This window comes from Simochromis diagramma, unplaced genomic scaffold (genome assembly GCF_900408965.1).
Source record: "Simochromis diagramma unplaced genomic scaffold, fSimDia1.1 OVJJ01000131.1, whole genome shotgun sequence".
Taxonomy (NCBI): Eukaryota; Metazoa; Chordata; class Actinopteri; order Cichliformes; family Cichlidae; genus Simochromis; species Simochromis diagramma.
Genome location: NW_024387200.1, coordinates 2485803 through 2511524, shown reverse-complemented (window position 1 = coordinate 2511524; position 25722 = coordinate 2485803). Strand labels below are relative to the sequence as shown.

The following is a 25722-nucleotide window of genomic DNA, read 5'->3' as shown; positions in this document are numbered from 1 at the left end:
TGCACACATTCATGCCACTGCTTTGTCTGCAGGAGCTGTGTTGCTTTCCATCTATATTATTTGTGTTATCTTTTCATATTTTTCATACAACATAGTTTTATCTTCTTCTGCAAAATCAGCTGATTTGATAAAAATATAGATTTACATTTGTATGGATTGGTCAGATGCCACCAGTGCCACTTCTTTCATGTTACCACGCACTGAGGTGCCTTTTTAGAAATATAACTACATGTCATGGAGAGGCGGATGGAAATAACAGTTATTGGTTGTATCTTGCTTGTTCACAATACAAAGTTCAAGGTTCTTTATTTGCCATTTGTGCATAAAACCCTCAGTCAAGGCAAATGGAATTCTTGTGTAGATCGCTCTCAGTCTGTATAGTATAAACACAATAGCCATGTTACACATATATAGTTTTCTTTTTCAGTTTCAGAGTTTTGACAATCCTTGCATAGACTGAATCAGTTCTAAAGATCTCTCTTTTACTTTTTATTGGTCAATATTTTTTTAGCCGTTGCGTGCTTTACTACTACTGCTATTTAGACACTCAGCATAGTGCTTTAAATCAAAAGAACTAAAATTCTGCACAGAAAAAATAACCTGGATTGTTACTGTTCTGGTTCATTCATAGTTATTTTAACCAATTAAACTGGAGATAACAGAAGGTAAAGGCTAAACAACCAGTAATATGAATATATATATATATATAATAAATAATAATTTTATATTATATAAAAAAAAAAAACAGTGTCCCTGATTAGTTCCTGCTCTCTGGCTGACAATTATAATCAGGGAACCTGGTATTGTCTTGGTTGTCATAGAAACCAATTGGTTGTCAGCACTGCCTGGCACGTGGTTATGCATCTCCTGCACAGAATATGTTTCCGAGAACAATGGCAAATCCAAAACTATGATCAGAATATTTATCATGCTGTAGCTGCCTTTCTGCCCTCAGTGAGGCTGCCTGAAGATCACGCTTACATATATCTAAAGCCACAATTCATAGCTGCAAAATCCTTTAGAAAGACAGGCTGTAAAGGAGTGCTCATCCACAGATGTTCCTCAATCATCCCTTCTTTATTAGCAGAAATAAAACCATGACAAGCCACTCAGAAGTGTAAAAATTCTGCTTGACCCAACATGAATAATCAAAGACCACCGATAGGTTTTATAGCTTACGGGTGAGAGACATTAGATAGCAGACTGGGGCTGATTGAAGGGTGTTTAATACCTTCGGACTGTCCAATTACCAAATAGGTAGCTTTTGGATATGCCAACATCGATGATTTAAATTACAATATTCCTTTTGGCAGTTATACTCTTGTATAAGCCTGCCTCACTTAAAAAATACTTTTGACAGTGTTTATTAAGCTGATACCCAGTGAAATTTCTCTGCATGAGAAGCAATGAACTTGAATCACACTAATAAAACTGTTGCTTCAAGTCCTGATTCAGTCCATGAAGCACACTAGTATCTTAGCAACAGCTTTAGCAAAATAGTAACAGGAGCTGACTGATGAATTTCTTGTTTCAGATCATCTCACCTAAGCAAAAGCCTGAGGCAAATCAAAAACAGCTCGCTGCTAAATTAGATGAAGAACACATACTGAGCGTAACCCCTTTGAGATCTGTGATTTAAGTTAATTTGTGTGTCTTGTGCTCGTTAGACAGTACATTTTTGAAGTTGCATTTCATGGAGAGTTTTGATATTAAAAATGCTCTTTATATAATGTGTAATTAATAATTTAAATAACCCTAACTTCATGGGGCAAAAGGCATATCAACAAGACAATAACCTGCTGACATCAATGCTTTGCTATTCAATCGTTTTTCTGCTGAGGCTTTCTTCCAGTGCCCTTAAAACTGCATTATTTTATGGGTTTTTTATTATTTTATTACTAAACAAAACTATATTAACTGTGTGAAACTGTAAAATGATCAAAATATACTTTGAGCCACTTTTGATTCCCAATTGATGAAAATGAATTGATGATGATGATCTGAGCAATAAATCAGTGTCCAATTCTTAAGCCATCATATAATATGAGAGACAGTCCTGGTTGATTTCTGCTTTCATTAGCTCTGAATGTCATAATGAGATCAGATATTCTCTTTCATTTGAGGCAAAAAAAAAAACAGGGTAAGTTTTAAATGTGATTTGATTGGAAACTGTAAAGCTAATTAATAATTCTCTTCCTGGTTCTTTTGTTTTTACATGGTGCACATTCTCGCACTGTAATAATACTAAGGAGAGTGTAGACTTATAAGTGCGGGTTGTTAGTGGCACTAGATGATAAGATTATACAGTGTGAGCAAAAAAATGTTTTACCATAGAATAAAAAGGGTTTTTTATTTTAAGAATTATAGCAATTTCTAGTACACATGGCTCCGTTTTCTCCATTTTGCTCAAAATTAACTGGACAAGCTTACTGGACAAATTTAAACTCAAGAATTGTTTTTGATACATGGATGAAAATCCCTAGCAATCCATGGACACCCCTAAATGCTCTGTTTCATTTCTTGAGATGTTGCTCTCTTCCCCTCATTCTGGTACAAGTCAATCTTGGTCCTTCAAATTATTTTTTCAAAACTGTGCAGGTCTTTTTCGATGCTTTCTGATAAAATCTGATCTTTTTCTTGGGTGGTCTTCTTGTTCTTTGCACCTTGTAGCAAACTATTTGTAATTACATTCATGAAGACATCTCTTGATTGTTGATTGTTATAGTGACAAGCCAGCCTCTTCAAGCATGTGCTTTACTTGGTTAGACGTTGTGAATAATTCTGTCATTATGCACTTTAGCTGTCTTCAATGGTCTTTCAGGCCTTTCACTGTTGTAGAGTTGGCCAGTTTATTATTTTTTAAGACTGTCTTATACTGTTGATTTGGCCACTGCTTTGATACATCTGACAGGTTTATTTTGTTTTATCAGCCTCTGACTCTTTATATCTTATATTTAAAATTCCAATGAAAAGCTACAGATTAAAGTCTTTAAATCAAGCTCAGATTTTGTTAATTGAACACTGCCAATCGGCCAGTGCTCATCAGACCCAGTACCTGTCATGATGCTGGATCTGTAACCCGGTGGTTCAGTATTTGGACAGTTTGAATCTGGTTGAAGTTGTGAATTCTGAGTTTAGTTATACTCTGAGTGACTTATGTTTAGTTTTCTTGTGCTTACAAGCTCTGATTAGATCGTTTAGGTCCTTTTGCATTTCCACTTTGATGTCTCTCTGTCTCCTTCCTGCGTTCTTTGTATTTGGTCTGTCATGTCTATCATGTAGGATAAGTTCGGTCTGAATGTTTATTCATCCGTGTTCCAGTCGTGTCTCTCGCTCCCTCTATTCCTTGTATTCTGTCAGTTCGTGTCTCATGTTTCCGGTTTTATTTTGATAGTCCCTTGTCTCGTGTTCAGTGTATTCAGTTTTTCTTCCTCCCTTTCTCGTTATATCTTGCCTCAGAATTGCTATTTATAGATAACAAATTCCTAAAAGGTGTATGTAAATGCATAAAAAGACAAAAGGCTCTTCCATAAGATTCCATAACCTTCTCGGGTTTAAAAACAAAAACAAACAAACAAAAAACAAAACTTTCTTTATGGTCAGGCCTTTAGTTTAATGAGCCCTTTCTGTGTTTCACCCCTTTTATTAGCAGATGTTGGCCATGTTTATGCATAACTTCAGATGTAATTCTGGAGCCACATCATCATCAATCTTCCACTCTCTGCTCTCACCTGAATAACCCTGCATCTCCACATCAACTGTCGAGAAACTGCAGTGATTAATGCAAATAGCACGCCCCAACACCATTAATGGTGCGAGCTTAACACGTGGCGAGGCTTTGAGAAATGCAGATAACAACCTCATAATTGGACTAATTACCTCTAAATGTGTTGCTTCTTTAGGCTAAATGGCAATGAAATGCCACTGGGACAGTAGCTGGTCTATCTCACCGCCACTGTAAACAGGATTTGGTGAAAAGGGCAATGGCTGAGTTCAATATATGCAGTCTCCCTTTTTAATCTTGACTCTTTTGAATTGGGGGTTTGTGGATGTTCTTGCAGTGTAATCAGTGGGACTCAAAGTTAGAGTCTGCTAATTAGTTAACAGCCAATAGGGACCACCTATGGGTGTGCAGGAAGACAGGTGTTGGGGGTGGGGGGTTGCATCTTCTGGTCGCTTTCCTTTCCCGATGCGTCTGCTTTTTTTCTTCGCAACATGAAGACGCTTCTTCTTCACCTCCCGTTGTCATCACCTATGTCTCGCCCTAATTTTCTCTCCTGATATTGCGCGCGCACCCCCATCCCCATACATACCCTCTTCACTTTCCTGTCCACCTCCGATTCCTTATCTCGCATCTTCTGTGCCTCCCTATCCACTGCTTTTACTCATCTCTTTTTCTTGCTGATGGCATTTGAAGCCAATTAGGTGTTTTTATGCATGTAAAGCTGTCTGAAGACAGGGCATGAGGACATTCCTTTCAGATGTCAAAGATTACAGAGAAAAAGCACAGAGGAAACCTGTCGTGCTGAGCAAAGATCAGCAGTATAGCTGCTCAACACAAGGACACGAATTCAAAAAAAAATATTCTTCACGTGTACGAGAGTTTGTGTGTGTGTGTGGACTTGTCTGGAGGGGTGGGCTGGATAATGTGTGTATATTGCAGCACAAACGACTGACCGGCTGCCTTCAAATTGTATGACTCATCCTCATTGCAGCTCGTGGACTGCAATCCCAAGAGCCAGTAGTGAAATATTCTATTAACTTGCATTAGTTTCCTTCCTTCAACACCACATTGCAGAGGAACATACATTCACTTGGTATGTTTTGTACTTGTATGGTTATGTGATATATAAGCTGGCAAGACTGTAAAGTATATTAATGTCCGTGCCTGCCAATTTTAACATAATTCCTGATGACTCACAAACTGGAGCAACATTTTTTTTTTTTCTGCTTTCATTCATGGCAGTTGAATAAATATATATATTTATATGGATTTTTGCAACAGCCTACAGATTTTTAGAAGAAATATATAACTATTAAAAAACACGTAAGAGCATCCTCCACTTCTTGCCTCGTGTGCTAAATGTTCTCATGGGGCTCATTAACCCTTAAAAAGCTTTTGCATGTGCTCTATTTATACAGATGTTCTGACAAACAGGTACTTGCACAATACCATTAAAATACAGAAACAAATACAGATGCGCAAATGTAGCAGTGTTCTGAAGCTATGACACATCTCCTTCTCTCAGCTCGTATTCTCAGCAAGAATATGAAGAACGCTTGTGTAAAACCAGGTTTTTCTCTCAGCCCAAAGTGCCTCTCACCACTTTGTGTGGTAGTGGTGGTGGAGTTGCTGCTGCGCATTCACACATCTTTAGCTTGCCCCCCTGTTAGAGAGTCCATTAGTGGCTCTGTGTGGCCAGAGCTTGTCTTTGGAGAGCCAGGGAGAGGCAGTGGGGGAAGTGGAGGGAGGTGGAAGCAATGGACTAAATAAAAAAAAACAGAAAAAGGCAAAGAAAAGAATGAGGATAAAATATGGAAGACAAAGGAAAAGATGTTGACGATATAAACAAAGATCATCTAAATCGTCATAATAGACTTTGGTCATGTGACATCTGGTGGGGAAATTTCTATCAGTGCTCAAAGATTTGCTCGGGTTTTCAGGTTTAGTGCTTCTGCTTTTGAAACTGGTATTACATTTTATATGAGAAAAATAAGACTGAACCTATCATACCATTTTTTAAAGTTATGCACCAATTTTATTTTCTCTGTTGAAATAATATTAGTCGGATAAAGTTAAATCAATGACATTCCTGGTTTCATTTTTTTAAGCTGTAAAAAAAAAAAAAGAAAAAGAAAAAGCTACATCCAGATGAACAGAATCAACTTTTTGAGGTGTTTTTTGTTATCATTTAGTGGAACTCCCAGTTTTAGGTTTGTTTGGGTAAAACAAATAAAAAAAGTTGGAGACAAGTTTCCTGTGAAAGAGTTCCAAAACACAAAAAGAAAGGCCAGAAGAGATACTGATAAATCAGTGGGAAACACTATAATTATCCCAGCGACACCAGGGTGTTTTAGTCAAACTTTGTACAAACCATTTAAGACATTAAGGGGACTACTGGTACAAAGCAACACCCTCAGTAGAGAGGAGCAGCAGCTGTACTGAATACTTCATGTGTGACCAGACAAAGAAGACAGCCGACCTTCAATTAAGGATGTTTTCTGTTATGGCTTCGTTTGATTTTTTTCAAAAGCAGGTTTTTATTCAAAGATTTCTCAAAGAAAGTAAATGTGTAAAAACATTGTTGTTAGGTTACACTATTCCCCAGTTATAACATTTTATGTGGAAATCGTCATTGAATTGTGTTATCATCAATGTTCCACATGTATCCTGGCTATGAATGCAGCCCAGCTTCCTCAACTTTTGCATTTATTCAAAATCAGATTGAAGGAAGTGTCATAGACAGTTATGACAAAGGTGAGTTGGTCTCCATGGTCTCCAGTGATGTTTAATATAGCCTTGTCGGTGTGAACCGTGAAGGACTGAGGCATCGCTGAGTGGAACCCCCTGATGGATTCTGCCATCAGGCGGTTCCACTGCTCTGAAACTGGAGTTGACAGTCTTCAAGTAAAATATGTAATGGTCTACAGCACAAACTCTAGTTTTGGTGCCTAAACCTAAATGAAGAAAGAGTTAAAGTCAAAGTCGGCATAAACATACCAAAAAGAAAAAGGCAAAAAAAAATTGACATAGCTAACAAAAACTAATTTAAACACATAAAAACGAAGCAACATCTAGTAATGGGACTTTAAATGTAACACTCGGGAATCATGTGACACTGCAACCAGCTAATAGAAAACAACAGGCCAGAAAACACAAGTTACAATTTATCAGCCTTTATGGAAAATTCACATGTTTTGCAGTGTGGTACAGCATAGGCATTACTGCTTGCTATGAGACGGGGTTGGCCTGTTTGCCTTTCTGGATATTATCTTTCCCGGTACCCAGTCGAACTGATGAGGGAAAAAGAGAAGTTTGAGAAGCACACAGGAAGGTGGGCAAGAGCAGCAGACTGACTGAAAAACAAGCAGAGAGCATGAATATTTCGAGAGGACAGCCGAGCACCAGCAGCCTAACAAAGAGCCTGATTTTCAGACTGTGCAGTAAAAGACCTGTTCGTCTGAATGTCAACAGCAACTGAATGTTACACCTCCTCTAATAAAACGCTCTTTTAATGAAGTACAGTTTTGCTTAGGGCACACTGAAGTAAAACTACTCATCAAGTTAATTTGCTTAATTATTCAGCAGAGTCTTCTGTCTGAAAGGACATCTGTTACAAAACAGAGTGTGTGTGTGTGTGTGCGCGCGCGTATGTTCTTACTGGTATGTGGGTGTATGTGTGGGTGTGTGTGGCTCTGTGTGTGAGTGGGAGTCGAAGAGAACCAGATATGCTATGTTAACGGGTGTACTAAAGGTTGTTACTAAAACGTCCACCCTAATTTTAGTGATACTCTACTGCCCCCTTCTGGTTCAGCTGAATCATTGCAAAAGTCATAGTTATGACTGAAAACAAAATGTGGTCCGTTTATGCCATCTGGGGGCCAACCATGTAACAAACCAAACACACTTGTTGCATCACAGCACATACCTATGCATGTAATTCTGTTACCAACAGCCACATTTGATTTTAAAATAAATAAAATAAAATAAATAAATAAATAAATAAAAAGGGGGGAGAAAAATATAGAATCAGTTTATTTTACTGAGACAACTACAATTTTTACAAAATGTCTCTCCAAAATGGGAGATTAAAAAAATATTCTTTTAAAAATATCTTTATAATTTTAACCATAATTGCATAGATTTATCATTGTTAAAGGTATGTGAGGCCGCAGTAATAATGTAATGCACAAAATGACATTTAATACAAGGGTTTGACTTTGAGATTTCATTTTTCTATTGCTCAGCTGGAGGCAATATGCTATCACAATATGCTCTGCTAAGAAATATGCACTTCCATTTCTAATAACAAATTAGAACAAGTGGATGAACCATGGGAACCAGTTCTTAAAAACAGCTATTTTAAACAAATGCATCAGTGCAGTAATTTTGCATATTTACCGACAGTGTATGATATGTTAATACCACAAAGCAATGATACACATCTGACTTCCTGTTTCATTTTTGACAGTCTGGCCCCGCTGAGAACAGAAAATAAAGACATAAGCATTTTACCAAATTAATGTTGCACATGACTAAAGGACAAGAACACACTGCTCTCTGTATTGATAATTTACAGGAATACCATATTGTTTATACATTTCAGAAAAAGTGTTATTCTAAATATTTTGAGTCAGAATGTCTTATCATATTATCTATCATGTCTTTCTGAAAACATGGTAAATGGCCTGTATTTGTATAGCGCTTTACTAGTCCCTAAGGACTAAGGACCCAAAGCGCTTTACACATCCAGTCACACACACATTCACACACACATTCACACACTGGATGTAGCATAGAAGCAGGGATGGTGTTGTATTGTATATGTAGTGTTTTAGTTCATTGTGCTATGAATAAATTAAGAAGAGGCTGAGAGGAAAGGCAGATCTGTTGGTAGTGAACAAAAGAAAACAGCACCACCTATAGAAACAACAGCAATTTCACTAAACATATTGAGGCTTGAATGTCACTTCATAAGTGAGTTTACTTTTAATAAGTAATACGTTTCCCATTCACAAAAACAGCTTTTTATCATCACCCCATGAAACACCTCACTACCCAGGATATTAAGTTCAATACAAATAAACTAAATTACAACGATATGTGAAAATGTATTATATTCAATGGAAATACTAATAAAAACTATACTTAAAAATGAAATAATACTGGGTGTTGGCAAAAATAAAAATAAAACATACAGTAAACCTTTCCATTGTTATTTAAGTGAAATTTGTCAACACAACCAATCTGAGGAAGCTTTGGTGAATATTTTTACTGTCTTAATAATGTTTGTATTATAATACCTGTTCTGACCTTCTTATGTTTTGCTGCTTGACAGTTAACATACAAAAACTAACGTTTGAAACTGATGACAACTGAGAATATGGAATGAAAGATTAAAAAAAATTAATGTGAAAATCTGTTTTGGAAAAAAATATATAAATGGGAAAAAATATAAAAACAAATCTTAAAAAACAACAACAACAAAAAAAAACTGTAACAGATTTTTTTTATTCAGTGAATAAATGATTACAAATTACCATATTGTCTTATCTTTATCTCATGTAATTTGCAATCATTTAATTAATTCATTAAAATCTCTTAATATTTAACCCCATAAATCCTAAATGTCAGTAAAAGCATCAGAATTTTATGGTCAGCGTGAACAACATTTGCATTCTTTGGATAAATGTCCTCATCATTATCAGTCCAAAGTGAGATTTGAAAAAAAATAACTCCTAATCTACACTGCAAATAAAAGCGTAAATTGCAGCCATGAGCCATTTAGTCAGCAAATGCTGATTATAATAACATTGCTCTAATAATTGTGCACAAAAGCTCTGGTTTGTCACTTCAGGCATTGCCCCTATCCTTGATAACCTTAAAAACAATGGGTCCTCCAGGGTGGAACAGATTGACCTAATAACACCAGTATAGGTTTATAGATCAATATCAATAATTTTAGAAGTCAGCAATTCAGTACTGTAAGTGATATGTCGTAATTTGTGTAGTGAGAGCACATTAAAAGTAGTTTTTATTGATCTGTTATATGTCTGAGAAAAGTCATGAATTTACTGTAAAATCAACAGTCTATTGTGAATGTGGACAAGTATTATTATGTATGTCACCCCCTCTCTATGTGCCTAACGCCCTCTATAATGCACGAGTTCCTAACAAACCAATCAACAAGCAATTCAACATAACTAAAGGTGAACATTTGCTCCCCAAGATGTATCATCCAACTCAAGCAAATCACAAATCAAGTTCTCCAGACAACTCTTTTTGTCTGGAAAACTGGAAAACAGAAATATATGCTCGGAGAGTATATAAAAAGAATATTTAATCTGGGTGTAGTTATAAAAGCTATAAAAAAAAAATTGAAATTTTTTTAAAAATACCATATATTCAGTATGCACCCATACAGTCTGAACGCACTATAAGTGAACTTTCTTAGTGTGCACAGAAAATAATTCATAGTTTATTTCATTGGTTAGACACAAATATCCTAATTTCTAGTGAACACAAACAGTGATAACGTTATATAAAGATTAGTATTTTCCATGTGTGTGAGCGTATGAGCTCATCTGTGAGTGTTTTGAGTGGACTCTCACCGAGCTGGTGGGCCTTTCTGAGGCAGGAGAGGGAAGCGTTGAGACGGGCACACTCCTCTTCACTGGCACCAAACTTTTGCAGCAGCTCACACACCTGCTCCTCGCTCATCTCCAGCAAGCCCTCCAGGGTCACCTCACCTGGACTCATTTCCTATCAAATATACACATGCAACATGCATGCAGCTTAAAGACCACCACAAATACACATCTAGCTCAAAAACCTAGATATTTAGATATACATTTAATGGAATAAGTTACAGTAATAGATAATTTTCTTTATTATACAGTGTAACAACATTAAGGATGATCAGGATTTTCTATAATGAGGCCATCAAACTTACAAGTAATCCCTGTAAACCAAATCCTCATGAAACAATTGATCTATATCAGCTCAACATCAGTTGTTTCCACTCATGACTCTCCACGATGTCAATCACAGTGCATATGTTTATATGGACATCTCCGTCACCGCACATACTGCTAAAACCTCCTGCTTAAAGCAATAAAGAAAGGGGCTAAAATAGCTCCTTTCTGCCAGTGGGTGAGCTGAGGTGATACACAAAGGCCCAGTATGAGATGCATAGAGACTCCACTAGTACACGAAAACTTCGAAACTCAGTGCTATGGCATTTACAGCATTTTAGTAAGCTTTTAGCCAGAGGGTGATATGAGCTGTCAGATTTTGCTCTCAGTCACCAGTATGGAAACCTCAACTGCTAAAAGCTACAATCTGATAGTGACAGTGAAATGTTTAAATGTTAAGTATAAAAACTTTATTCAAATCTGTACAAAACATATTTTTTTTTAAAAAGAGAGAAAGCAGAAAAAGGCAATGTGTTAAAAAGTTCTTGGAACAGTTTGTCAAATACACAAATCAGAAAAATATCATCTGAAATTTTGACTTTGAAGCAACGATCATGAGATGTATTTTGAGTGTAAAAAATGGTTACTACGTGGTATCACGGCTTACCTGTGTGACCTCTTTCCTCAAGTTGACAATGCGGAACCAGTGGCCGAGGCGAGGAAAGTCCTCCAGCTCGGCACTGCGTTCCTCTAAGGCCACTTTGCACTTACAGGACAGCTGGCGGCTGAAGTACTTTACCAACTTCCCCTAGGAGGAAGAAAGACAAAAACAGTGAGACGATGCTTCTCCTGACCAAACTACTTTCACATTTTTAAACATATCTACATACAAAAGTAATTCTCTGTGCTGAAAAAGTACGTTTCACCTCTCGGTTTCTCTTTCCTTTGTTTTCTATAAAATTCCTTTAAAACTGAAGCACAAATAAAACAATGGAAATTGTTTTAATATTACTCCGACACCACTGGAAGAGTGGAACCTACCTCAGCTGTAATGGGGTTAAAGGCAAGGTATATCCTGAACAGGTCAACAGTTTGTGTCAGTTTTGCAAAACTCCTGCCCGGTGTAGTGCTTTATAAAAAAAAAAGCAAACTTTACATTTTAAAAACAAATCATGTGTTTTTAAATCCTATTAAATAATCCTAATATGTTTAAATGTGCAGGAAAAAAAGATTTCAATTATATTTTTAGCCTGTTGTTGAAAAATCCCAGAAATCAAAGCAGTCACATAAGGTCATGCCAGTACCATAGTCATGGTAATATCCTATCAGTCAGTTAGGAAGAGCCTCTGGTGTCACAGAAATTCCAGGACAGCCTGGTTAATCAGCTCAGGCAAAGCAAATGAAACACTGTTTCATCATTTAACCCCTCTTCAACTCGCTGCTGAGTGCTTATTGGTTGAAAGCTGTGATTATATCAGAAACCTCCTCTAAACTGAAAAATGGTGCTGATACAAAGACACATACAAGTGGGCAGATGCATGCAGGCTTTTCCTTTGTTAGAAGTCATTCTTCCTGCCACAGACACGTGGCTTGTTAGTGAAGGAGGATGTCATTTGCAAAAATAATAAATCATCAATTGGCGATAGCGCTGCAATAAATTGTAATAACTTTGCATGTGATGTTGTATATTTTTGCAAGACAACATACAGCAAAAAAACAAAAAACAAAAAAAATAATACAGTTCGTTTTTTGTTTTTGTTTGTTTTTTTTTTGTTTTTTTTTTTTAAATTGTATAATTTAAATTGACTGTTTATCAAAATAGAAGTCTGCATTTTCTCCCTGTGCTTGTGTGGGATCTCTCCGGGTACTCCCGCTTCCTCCCACAGACCAAAGATATGTAATTGGTGGGGTTAGGTTAATTGGAGAATCTACATTGCCCATAAGTGTGAATGTGAGTGGTTGTCTGCCTCTCTGTGTCAGGCTGGCGACCTGTCCGCGGTGTGCCCCACCTCTTGCCTTATGGTATCTGGGATGGGCTCCAGCCCCCCGCAACCCCGAAAAGGATAAGCGGAAGAGAATGGTTGGATGGATGTTTATCAAATTTATTTACAGTTTGATTCCAAGTGAATTCTGTAGCTCACTCTCACACCATAAATTTATATCAATATCTACACAAATCTAAATCTAAAATAGCTATAAATAAATAAGTAAATATTATACTGGTTGATTTTTTAATTGTTACATTTTTAGCTGTGTAGTTTTTAGCCAATTTTACAGGTTCACCTAACATATCAAATGCACCTGATGACAAACAGGTAGCTCTATTCACACCTTGCTCCTGATTTCATATTACTCCACTCAAAACCAGTGGTCAACACCAAACAGCCAACAAAGAAGTTGTGGCAATGTAAAGAACAGCAGTGCCAGTGTTATGTTTGCCATGTCTGCCAGTATACCACAATCCACTTGGGTCCGAGTGACCTACAATTTGTCATCAAACGGTGAGCCAAAAGTTCTCTGTGCAAACATTCACACACATGAAACACTATAACATGCTAGCCATGTATATAGGCTCCAAGCAGGCTCCAAGCAAACTTGTGGGGGGAATAAATGCAGCTACTTGTCTGTGGTCTCATTAATCCAACTTACAGTAAATAACACTAAAAAGCAAAATTTTGACTGAACTATTCTATTTTTCTAAAAATGTTTTACAAATGCTCAATCAAGAAGCAGTTTTATATTTAAGAGCCTATGTATTTGCAAGTAAGCATAACATTTATTCAATACATTGGTGACAGTATTCACTTTAAAACATCCTTATTTACTTACTTATTATTAACTAAACTACACTGCTAAGTTGAGTGCTTGTCCAAATTAAAGCAGTTTACAGTCATGTATACAGAGTGCCCTCTCCCTGCAGGGAACTCTACACTGAAAATATTATTTAACACAAGTTCACTCATGGGTCAGATGCACGCATGTTATTTAGCGACAGCAAGAAATTTGCATCCATAGTGAGTTCCGTCTGTCATTTTGAAAGTTGTGTGATTTATCACAGTTAGATCACTACACTTTTATTTTAGCTGTGCACACAAATCTCTAAGATATACAGGCAACTATTCAAAAAGCTGGCTCTATAGTTTTGTGGTTTACTCATTATTTTTATTTTTTTTAATTTTTTTTTTTTAAAAACAGCAAAAATATAAATACATTTTTTCCAAACGTAACAGTATAAAAGCGCAGTCGAAGGAAGCGTTGCATAATTCTTGTAAAAAAATCGGAATACATATTTGATAAACTATTTGTCAAATACATGCTTTTTCTTCATATATGACAGATATGTTCAAATGTTCTAATATTATTTCTGGTTTTCAATCAATTTTACATTAAAAAAAATGAACAAAACAACATTCATTTAGATACTTAAAACTAAAGTTCTGTATAATATACTGGGATCATCTTATCACTAAGATGTAGCTGTGCTGGTGACTCCAAAAATACTACATATCAGGAAGTTACAGTGAAGTCGTGATATTGGGTATATGTCCATCATTTGCTACTTCCATGTTTCTGTTTAAAACAAAACCTAAACAAACATCTTATTTTTTTAGATGTGTAATATTTAAAATATTCAAAACACCTTTGCAGATTAATGAAATATCTGAAAATGGTTACCATCAGAATGTTTACATTTGGACTAATTACCAACAAATTACAATAAAAGTAATACCTCTGAAAAATATATTTCCAGTGTGATATGCACTCACCAGCCACTTTATTAAGTACACCCATTGAGTTGATCAATAACACAGACATTTATTCAGCCAATTACATGACAGCAGTGCATGTAGCCAAGCAGACATGGCCATGAATACTTGAAATTCAAACCGACCATCAGAATGGGCAAGAAAGCTGATTTAAATGATCTTGAATGTGGCATGATGTTGATGCCAGATGGGCTGTATAAGTATTTCAGAAAATGCTGTTCTACTGAGATATTCCCACACAATCATCTCTAGGGCTTACAGAGATAGATCTGAAGAAGAGGAAATATCATGTGAGTGTCAGTTCTTTAGGTGAAAATGCTTAAAGTGACAGAGGCCAGAGGAGAATGGTCAGACTGCTTCACGTTGACAGCAAAGCAATAGAAACTCTAATAAACACCCAAATTAGGCAGAAGAGCATCTGTGAATCCACAAGAACATTGAAGCAGATGAGGTACAACAGCAGAAGACCACACTGGGTACCACTCTTATCAGGAGAAAGATGTTAGTAAGATGTTAAACCATCATGTCAATATGGACCAAATCTCTGAGGAATTTTTCTTCCACCTTGTTGTATCTGTGCCTGAAGAGTTAGTGCGTTTCTGAGGGCAAAAGAGTCCAACCTCGTACTAGCAAGATGTAACTAAAGTGGCTGGTGACTGTTTGACCCACATGTGATTTTTCCATTACCCAAGATGCTAAAAGATGCAAAGGAAGTAGATCAATACATTCATTATATTCAACATTTTTATGATTAAAAAAAAAAAATATGACAGTGTCACATATAGAAACATAAGACTCGGGGATATATATCACCCTACTTGGTCACTTGAAGGTTAAAGGAAAGTGCAAAATAAAGAAAAGGATAATCATTTAGATGCAAACATCTCTGGAATGAGATATTTTCCCTCATTCCAGACTCTGCTGTGAGACACTTTGTTCTGACTCTATCGGGCTGCATAAAGCCTCACACCACTGAAAGCGGGACATACAAGCATCTTTGTTACTACGCAGTTTCGAGCTGAAACAGTGGGTGACGTGATGCTTGAAGACTTAAGGGTGATGCATGTAGATGGCCCCATTCCAAAAGTACACCTACAAAATGACTGCTAGAAATTAGAGAGTTCTGTCCTACATCAGTGCATACCAAAGTAGAAACCAGTGGAGGAGGGACCAGCAAGTCACCTCTGAATGCAGAAAACCCTACAGCAGCTGCCCACGGCTGCTAACACTGCCTGATAAAGAAACTGAACAGTCCACACTTACAAAGAAACACACATGTACCCTGGCTAAATCAGTTAATAGTTTACTGTATGTCAGAAAATATATCAATAAGTTGGTAAGCTTATTTTTGAACAACATACAGCAGCGTTAAGTAACCAATGAACCAGCACAATTTAAAAAAAAAAAAAAAGGGGGGGGGGGGGGGGGGGGCAAACAGGCCTAGGTGTGCCAGAGAATCACATAGGACAGACAGAATCAATAAAACTGAGATCAACGTGCATATCATTGAAAACATTATCCCATGTGTTGGAATCTTGAATGCGAGTTTGTTGAGCTGTCATTCATTTCCACTTTGACCTAGGCTGAGAAATTTCTGTGAATAATAGATGTATTATTTATTTATTAATTGTTCCATTGTTCCCCTTGGGATGCAGTATAGGCTATACTCTGCTGTGATCAATATTTTGGTTGTAAACACATGCTAATCTAATAACATCCCATCAGCTTTACCCGAACTTTGCTTTTTAAATAATCTCTTTAAACAGATATTATATGATTAATACTCAACACTGATATATCTCATTATTAATCTAAAATTAAGGTTTGACTTGAACCAGCTTCTTCTTTTGACTGCTCCCTTTAGGGCCACCACACCCGATCATTTGCTTCCATCTTCTCCTATCTCTAGCATCCTCCTCTGTCACGCCAACCTGTGCGTGTTCGACTTCACACAATCCACAAATCTTCTCTGTGGTCTTCCTCTTTTCCTGCCTGGGAGTGTCATCTTCAACATCCTTTGTCCAACACATCAGCTGCCTCTCCTCTGCACATGTCAAAATCATCTCAGCCTTGCCTCTAATTTTGTCTCCAAAACATTCAAGCTGGGCCGTCTCTCTGATATATTTATCCCTAATTTTGTCCAATCTGAGACCAGAAACAAGTATATCAGATGGACTGGAAGTATAATGTAACGTGACTTCTTTTAGGTAATGTACACAAACTCTAGGCAATGTCAGGAAAATCAAGTCAGAGCATTGCATGAAATTACCCTTTCTCGCATGTGTAGCAGGATGATTTAAGCCTGCTCTCGATGATTAATTATGCCCGTTTTGAATCTGCTGATTTATTGCTGGCAGTGCCGCTGTATATAAGGAGGCTCTGTCACCTGCTTGTTTATGGTCCACCGATGGTCACATTACCTGGCGTCTTTGTCCGCCTGCTGCATGTGTATAAGTCCACTGATGCAGCATGTACATTCTGCCTGTTCCACAGAAGCTGTGGACTTAAAAGCCTCTTGCTTGTGGTGTGAAGTTTACCACTACTCCCCAGGCAAGCATAATATAGTGTTGGTAGTTTTTTGGTCCAAAAACTACCAACATTTCAAAGTACTGCTTGCACGGTAGAAGTTACTGGGATGTTGTGCCATCTGTTGCCACTGGGTCAGGAAGTGCTCCTCTCCTGTCAAGGTGGAGTAGTTCAGCAGGTCTGGTATATAAGCTGCCCTTTCCTCTGCATTTGGCTTTGAATTTAAATTGCCGATTTATTAAAAGCAATTTGTCATTTTTCAGATAAGCTGGTGCCGCTCTGTGGGATGCCCTGCTATTTTGTTTCTCTGTTTTGTTCATTGGCATCGTTTGGGTCAGCTGCATTCAGCGTTGCTTTGCGCACCGCTTTGCAACTCCTTAATTGGGGCCCTAATAATTTTAATGTGTGTGTACATGTCTGAAGTGGGGTTAGCTTTGGATTATGTTTATTTGATCCTGCATTATTTAACTTGTGTATTTTTTGTTTTGTTGTTAAAACATTTTGCTTATTTAAAGTTACTTTAACCTCCTGGGACCTGGCGTCCACCTATGTGGACATCACATTTTGGGTTATTTAGACCAAAATACTCAATTTTGCTCTGATTTCATTCCCTTTGTGTCCAGGCTGAGAGCTGAAGATGATGGAGGGGCTTGTTCCTGTGTTGTGTGTGGTTGGTGCGGGTTCCCTTCACGATTGACTGCATGTTCACAAGTGCCTGAGGTGATCCACTTATGTTCATTTTTATTTGTTGAGTCTGTCTCCCCTTCATGTTGACTATTCTCCTCTGTTGGTGAGCCTCATTCCTGAACACTCCTAACCCTGATTCCCTGCATGGTTGAATGTGTAGAATTTTAAAAATGTCTTTTTTCCTTTTTAAAGAAAAAATAAATGGAAAGTTTTGAATTGTGGAACCACGTCTCCTGTCTCCTCTTTAGTGGAATGAACCCGTGTACCTCACTGGTGTTTTTACTCATTTCCTTGGGTGAAAATCCCAAGGTGGTGTTGGTGACAACTTTTGGCTGCCCTAACTATAGTGGGAATAGTGAGTTTAAGGGCCAAAGCACTAATTAAACTATTTCATAACCTTGTGCTGTCACAAATGCTGTCAAATGCATTATCACCACTAGAAATACTCAGTTTGATTTTGGTGAGGGGTACTGGTTGTTAGTGAATCCACATACAGCTAGGTAACAAAACAGTAAGAGAAAATATAACTATTTAACTCTACAGTGTAAGATTTATTGTTCAAAATGAAGAGTTTTGTTTAGTTTGTGCATTCAAGCAGGACCCTCAATACACCTTGTTACATCTCTTTAATGTTTCTGGCTTATTATTTAAAATATTACAAAGACTCATAACTATCATAAAGTCGCAGTCTGAGCACATTTGGCAAACTAAACTAATAACAAGAATGGACAGCATACTGTACAGCAGGTGCACAAGCATAAGCTACTTGGTCTAGCGGACTAACAATAGCACGCCACAAACTGAAAATTATCTTGGATTTTAACACTTCTCTTTTTCCCTCCCTTCTGTCTGCTTTCTGCACATATTGCTAAACAAGTTTAAATCTTCTGTTAGTGCTGCTTATATTTTCAAAGTACCTGGACATCAGTGCATCGCTAAGGCTCAGATTGGAAAGGTCATAAGGTTTACAATAGCTACCATCAGCTTTACTGAATTCGTTTCTGAAGTGAAGCAAGCTGCTCGCATTAGCATAAACTAACATTCTTTAAGCTTCATAAAGCTGGCGGGGGTTTTTTTCTTTTCTTTTCTCTCTTTTTATTTATTTATTTATTTAAACACTAGCTGATATATGATAGCACCAGATAGCTGCACAGCAGAGGCCTCTAAACTATAATGATCAGCTGTGGTAAAACAGAATTTTTCGAAAGCAATATAATTTTGGCTAAAACGACTAAACCAACATAGCTGCTAAAATGAAGTGCTCTTTAATCAGATGAGCCTATATCATGCCATTCCCATTAGAGACATGAGCTGCACTGATCTCTTCACAACTGCTATACCGTTAATCCAGATGAACTAGAACACTTGATGAAGTTACAGCAGAGTGTAACTTCCACACCAGCTTTATCTAATCTCCTTAACTAGAGTCCAGTACTTTCCAGCATTATAAATGCCAAGCACTATAATTTAAGCATATTCAACTGCATAAGAAAGAGTGGTGCAATTTCAGACTTTTTTTTTTTTTTTTTTTTTTTAAATGCAAAATTGCTGAACTTGTAATGCTGAATTTAGCCCACTGGCAAACTGTAGTACATTTTCAACCATTCTATGTCTAAGGAAAAATATATATATACATAAAAAAATAAATTATATGAATAGAGCCATTCTTGTTGTATTAACAGACAGTGAAAAAACAGGAACACAAATGAAGGATATTAAAACAGACTATAGTGATTACTTTTTTTGGGGGGGGGGGGTCGTGCACACCAAAAAGGGAGTGTTGCATCCCTAAAAAGAGGCTAGGGGATGAGTTGAGTAACAAAAAATAAAAAAGAGAATTTTCAAATATGAGTTTTTTGTTTTTTGGGGGGTTTTTTTTAAAGAAAAGAAAGAAAGCTATTGAAAGATGACACTAGCTACTTACCAGTAGGTCAAGCACACCACTAAACTGACAAATACTGTTAAAGCACACGATCCTCTGCCATCCAAGAAACACAGCTATTCACTAGCAGTTCTAGCCTGTCCTGTCCACACCACACCACTGAAACTGGCCTAGACTGAGCCTGAGTAGCGCTACACCTGCTTTTATACTGTGGTGAGGCTAATTCCTGAGTAGAGACAGCTGTGCACTGGCACCTCAAGAGAAATGGGTGGCAGTTGAATGTGTGGGGCAAACAGGACATACCCACACAACATGCGGGCTGTAACAGTGAGCTTAAACTGCAGAAGTCTATGTGGTAGATGCAGGTGAAAAGAAAGATTTCTCCAAATTGAAAAAAAATGTATACAAGCATCTTTTTGCAACTGTGGACATACAAGTTTGAATTATCACCTTAAAAGATAATAACATCTCTGACAGACTGTCCTCCTTTTCCTTTTGTTTGGCAGCATTAAGTGGAAATACAGTTTGACACGGTAAAAAGAGTCTTCTGTGGTCATTTGCAACAGGTATAAATACTCATTCTGTTGCGCCTGGTCAACACTTGGTGTGACACAGTTTGCTTCAAGCATAATGACGTCTTTATCCTTCTAAGCTACAGTGCTTGAACTGTTCTTCATATTATTTAATCATCTGACTCTATAAAAACACCATGGTTCCACCTCTGAAGGAAAAAAAAATAAACAGCTGATGCTACATTTCATGTTCAGACAAACAAGTTAAAATGTTTTTTTTCATCTGGTACATTTGAACATTGATGGATAACACTAGTGACCTAATTTCTACTAGTTGAAATGCAAAATGTAATTGTGTGGCATGCTAACAAGCGTGCATCACCCTTCATTTTAAAAAGTAGAAAATAGAGCCTTGCTGAAAAATTACTTGGCTGATATTATTAGTCAGTATTGTCATATGTTGGGTTATGTATATTATATTAATAATAATATATATATAATTAATATTATACATAATGACCATGTCCCAAGGTATAAAAAAACAACATTTTTTAGAATATGAAGCAAGAATATATGATCAGTGTATTTGAGAAATGGCGTCATCACATAGTTTGCACTACAATAAATGAGTCTCAACAAGTGATGGTATACAGGGTTAAAGCTTTATGTTTCTAACGATGTGATGGAAAATCAAAACGTTGTTGAAGATTCTTGCCTATGTACAGACCAAACTTACTTTCATATGACTGAAATAGATTTATTCTCAGAATATCTCAGGAAGCTCACACAGTTCTCACTTCACTAACTTCACTAACTTCACTTCACTAACTTTCTGAAATAACACAACAAAAAGTGTGTTTCCCTTTATTTGCAATAATTTCTTACTGATGATAAAGTCTTTCTTTCTAATTCATTCAATTTCTGTTAAAACAACAACAACATTAAACCAAAATATCTACACAGACTTACAACTCGTGGCTGTCAAACTGCTGAATTTGTACTATACTACTTACTTTAACCGATTCATTTAAAGCTTCCAGACATCACCACTATCGAGTTCTATGACTTAATATGGAAAAAGAGAAAACAACCCTAAACTAAGACTAGATTGAACCTGGCATCAGAGCTCTTACTTAAAAATCAGTTATGTACTACAGGTCACAGTATAATGTTAAACTTTTGAAAACATAGCCAAATAACAACCCAAATTTTTGTCCTATAGAGGACATACACATGATCTCTAATCTTTCCCTATCAAAAGCTACAGGTCACATTGATATTTTTCTTCTATCTCCTACATACAACAAGGCTGTTGTACAAGAACTTATGAAAAAATACTTTTGGTTACTTTTTATTATCCACTTATCCTGATTAAAGTCAGTGACATAATTTTTTGTTAACTATATCAAAATTGGTGAATTTAGGAACAGTAATGACTATCATGTGATTGCAGAAAAGCATTAGTTTGTAATGTGTTACTTCCATCAGTAATTGATGAACCATCTACGAGACTAACTTTTTATTGCTGGACAACAGGAAAACTTGATCCATAATCATACTGTACATTAACCAAAGATGTATGTGTGACATTCTGGCTGTAGCAAACAAGGGAGTGACAACAACCACTGATAGTTGAGTGTAATGAGCTAAAGAAGTAGAAATTCTTTCTCCGAAGTTGATGTATACAGACAGAGCTTTAATGGACTGAAAAGGCTATCAATGTTACTTTAATCAATAATAATTTCCCTATAATTCTGCTGAGCAATTTAAATATGACTCAGGTTTAAAAACTTTATAAAGTCAGCAACCATGATTTCCTATGTTCCAATGTTCATCCTAGTTTTGAATGATAAAAAACTGATAGCGACTTCCTTTTATTCAAAGCTTTTGCTGAAAATTCAAAATGCTAACTCTGATTGGCTTATTCCATTGAAGCTAGTAAAGGGTATTAGGTGTTCAGTAAAATTGTGAAGAAATGTTTCCACAGACCAATGTTTGCTTCAAAGTTCAAACAGAATAATAAGTCATGAATGTTTTGAACCTGCACCTAACCACCTTCTTGTCTTTTTTTTTTTTTTTTTAGCCTAAATTTACCTTGGATTACAACGCCATGCAGAAATGGCTTACACTATCCCCTGTTGCTTGTTGCATTCCTGTTGAGTAGAACAAGTGATACAAATTACACTAACAAAGCAACAGCATGAAAACAGTGTGTAGCACTAGTAATGTTTAAAAATTTGCAAGATCCCTTTAAGGTGGGAATGTAAGTTTGTGCGTGCTTTACAGCAAGCTGCACTTTGAAAACTCTTGTTTTAAAGGATAATGTCTCTCAAATTCAGTGTCAATATGAAAAACCTCTGTCTTTGTAATGTAACAACCTGTCTAACAACCTGTGGAAGACTGAAGTTAAGCATAATTTTAAAATGACAGAGAAAGCGGTGCTCCTCGCACTCCAAATACAATCCTTTAACTCAGCTACTGAGAGAAGATTATTTTTCCTTCAACCAACGTGTCCGTTTTATACAGGTATTAGCCATGCAGCACAGTTGCTACAAACATGCTAATAATGTATGTCAAAATTTTCTGAAAAGAACTGAACACATAGCTTGGGTATATCCTAACTTTTGGTTTAGGCAAATTAAAAGGATATCCCTACCCTTCTTAAGTTTGGAGAAATAGGTCAAACTATGACACAATCAATAAAACCATTCTGATAAATCCATTCACAAAAATTTGTCAGGCTAATTTTACTGGTGAAATAAAAATAATACCCCCATAATGCTTATAACTAGTAATCCAAAACGCCTTGCAAAGCATGCAGGGAACATAGTGAACATTTATCTTCACAGTGTAGCCTGCTCATTGCTGGCAGAGCATTTGCACTTTATATATTTAGTTATCTCTTCACTTGGATTACATTCCTGTCCCCTGTCCAGCACTTGCAAACTCCGTTTAACAGCTCAGACATCAATACTTTGCAATATGTTTATGTGTTATGCACAGTCTCATATTCCTGTGGGGATGAGATTATGTGCCACTCACAAGTGATTTCTTGGTATTTTGTTAACATAGTATCTTAATTATTTTCCCACTAGGACTTAAAGTCTGTTGATGGCGCACACAAAGACTCAGTGGTGAGTTTATGGAGACCTTATCACTTAATGGTATTTGTTTCAATCTCATGAGACATCACAATAACATTCTTACAGGCCCTAAATGCCGTGCTGTGTCTGCAGTGCTCAAAAGGCTATAGTGAGTTTTCAGTGAGCTTATCGCACTTTATTGTATCTTTATGTCCTGTAACAGGGGTTTGTTCGACTGGTCTAAGTAGTCTCAAAAAGGGCAGCCTAATATCTCAACACACAACATGACCATTACGTAACGCAATTTACGGAATACCCCACGGGCCAATTAACGGATAACGATATTTTGTAACAATTTCAGTAATCTGCCAGCCTTGCATAACGGCAGGGCCTGGCTGCGAGAACAGATGCGCAGGCTGGCATATTGCTAATGGATTGTAAACACGGGCTGCCTATAGGCCTCGGCTGCCTCAGATATTATTCTGGTGGAGAAGAGCCACCTTCTCTCCCCGCCACCTGCAGAATGCGCAAGTCTATAACAGCCCACTGCAGCCCCGTGGCCTCTTGATTTATTGCACTGCACAAAACAGATAGCAGTGGGCTTTAGCTGAAATCATTATATATTTATGCAGTGGCAGCAGAAAAGCAGTCTGCCGTAGAAAAGACACATAAAAATTATGCATAGTGGCCTTGAAATAAATAACAAACGGCGGCAGCCCCCCACCCCCCCCGTATTGATTTGAATGTAGATGCACAGCAGAAATCCGATGATTCCGCTCAAAGGGTGCTTACCTCAAGCGTTCGTATCTCTTTTTGTGTCAAGTCGTTGGATGTGGCACATTTGGTCCGTAAACCCTCCAAACTAGAAATGCTTATGTCTATCATATTTTGCACCAACTCGCACTGCTGCAAGGCTTTCTGCAAACTAAGATGCTGCTCCTCGCTTTTTGTCATCTCCTCGTTCATAGTTTTGTGAACAGTGGACGTTATTTTTCCGTTGCACTTAACAAAAAAGGAATGAATTAATTCAAAAACAAGGGAGTAAAAATATTGATGATTATTCAGGAAAAGAGCGTGGTGAAACCCACGGAACGGAGCAACCTGCAAAACGCCATGAAACGAGATGTTGAAGGTTTAGAGACGGGCTTTGAGCCGTGAGAGAATCGACTCCATTGCAACAACAGTCCTCGTAGTTCCTGCTGTTTCATCAAGGTGTCTCTGGTTGTGGGCTAAATCAAACACAGTATGAAGATACCAAGCGGGACTACGCGGTCTGCATCCATTGGATTCCACTTCTTTCAAATGTATGTTTGGGGGGGAAAAAAAGAAAAGAACAAGAAGAAGCTGTTCAGCGCACCATAAGTAGACGCATCGGGGAAAAGCCTGCTGGTTTTAAAGGTGCTGATGTGCGGACTGGATGCAGGTACTCCCTGTCTCCCTAGGCAGCAGCTGCATCCCGGTTCTCTCCCACCACACCGACATGTTTCCTGTCAATCAAACCCACAGCAACAGCATCGCATCGCCCAGGCACCACCGTGAGGGGCCGTTCTCGCGAGATTACAGAGCAGAGCGGAGAGCTTACTATGCTTGAAACGCCAGGCTAGAGTTAGAGACAAAACTATCTCTTTTTACATGTTTGAAACAAAAATGTCCTTTTACTGAATATGTATGATATCTATTAGTTTACTACAGGCTCATGCTGTGTGCACACTTATATAGCCTGCAGTCCACAGCCACACACACCCCTTCAAAATATTTCTAGAGAATGATTTAAATATGCTTTAAAGTTAAATGGAAAAACAAATATTCTTTTCCACTGATTCATGTGAGACATTTAATTTTGGCCTAGTGAGACAACTCTGTACTATGCCTGTTGATGTTTGTATGTGAGTGGAATCTTCTGTTTTTTATTGTGTGCCTTATCTCATTTCTTCTTCCTCTGTGCTCAGGTTTAATTTGCAGAAGAGATCTTGATCACAGTGAGGCTCCTCAGTTAGAATATAGGTTATAACGCAGACATTACAAATAGAAACTGGATTGTTCAAAAACAGCAGTTGCAGGAAAAAAAATATAAACCAAACATTAAGGATTGAATGCTGTCAAAATGCAGGCTGTGATATTAAATTGTTATCCTTGACTGATGCAGTATAATGCAGCCTGGGAATCAGGATGCTTTGGAGGTTGCCAGCAACAAATCTGAGAAGTCAAGATGATTAAAGAGATAGGAGATGGTAAGCAAAATCTTGTGTACTTTACTGCTCACAACTTTTTTTCACTAACCTATGATGATCAAGAAAATGTTTCAGAGAAACCTGTCGTGTAAAGTATAGGTTAGGTGATATTTCAAATTCAGGCTCTAGATAAATATATGGGCACACTGCACTTTTTGACATATGGACAGATATGTGTATTTTATTGTCAGCACCATTACCAGAACAGAAAATAAATGCAAAAACATGTAGAAAACATTTGTGACACTCTTTGTCATGTGTTAAGATGCTTAAATATTAACACTTACAAAGATAAACTATAATGAGATTAAGATGTCAGTGCCGTATAAAAGTGAACAAACTACATCTAAGAAGGAAAGGTGTAGACTTTCTTTTTTTAAAATTTAACAAGATGTTTAG

General features: G+C 37.2%; 1 protein-coding gene across 3 annotated transcripts in view; it reads right to left on the bottom strand.

Moving 5' to 3' along the window:
* The window catches only part of ksr2 (kinase suppressor of ras 2), a 115148-nt gene extending 90026 nt beyond the window's left edge, over positions 1–25122 (bottom strand). For all 3 annotated transcript variants that reach the window (XM_040050631.1, XM_040050630.1, XM_040050632.1), the window contains exons 1-3: positions 23885–25122; positions 11303–11443; positions 10333–10483 (exon numbers count right to left, since the gene is read on the bottom strand). In XM_040050631.1, the coding sequence (XP_039906565.1) occupies positions 10333–10483; positions 11303–11443; positions 23885–24058 (466 nt within the window). In that variant the 5' untranslated portion in view covers positions 24059–25122. The remainder of the gene's footprint in view (positions 1–10332; positions 10484–11302; positions 11444–23884) is intronic.
* Positions 25123–25722: the final 600 nt, after the last annotated feature.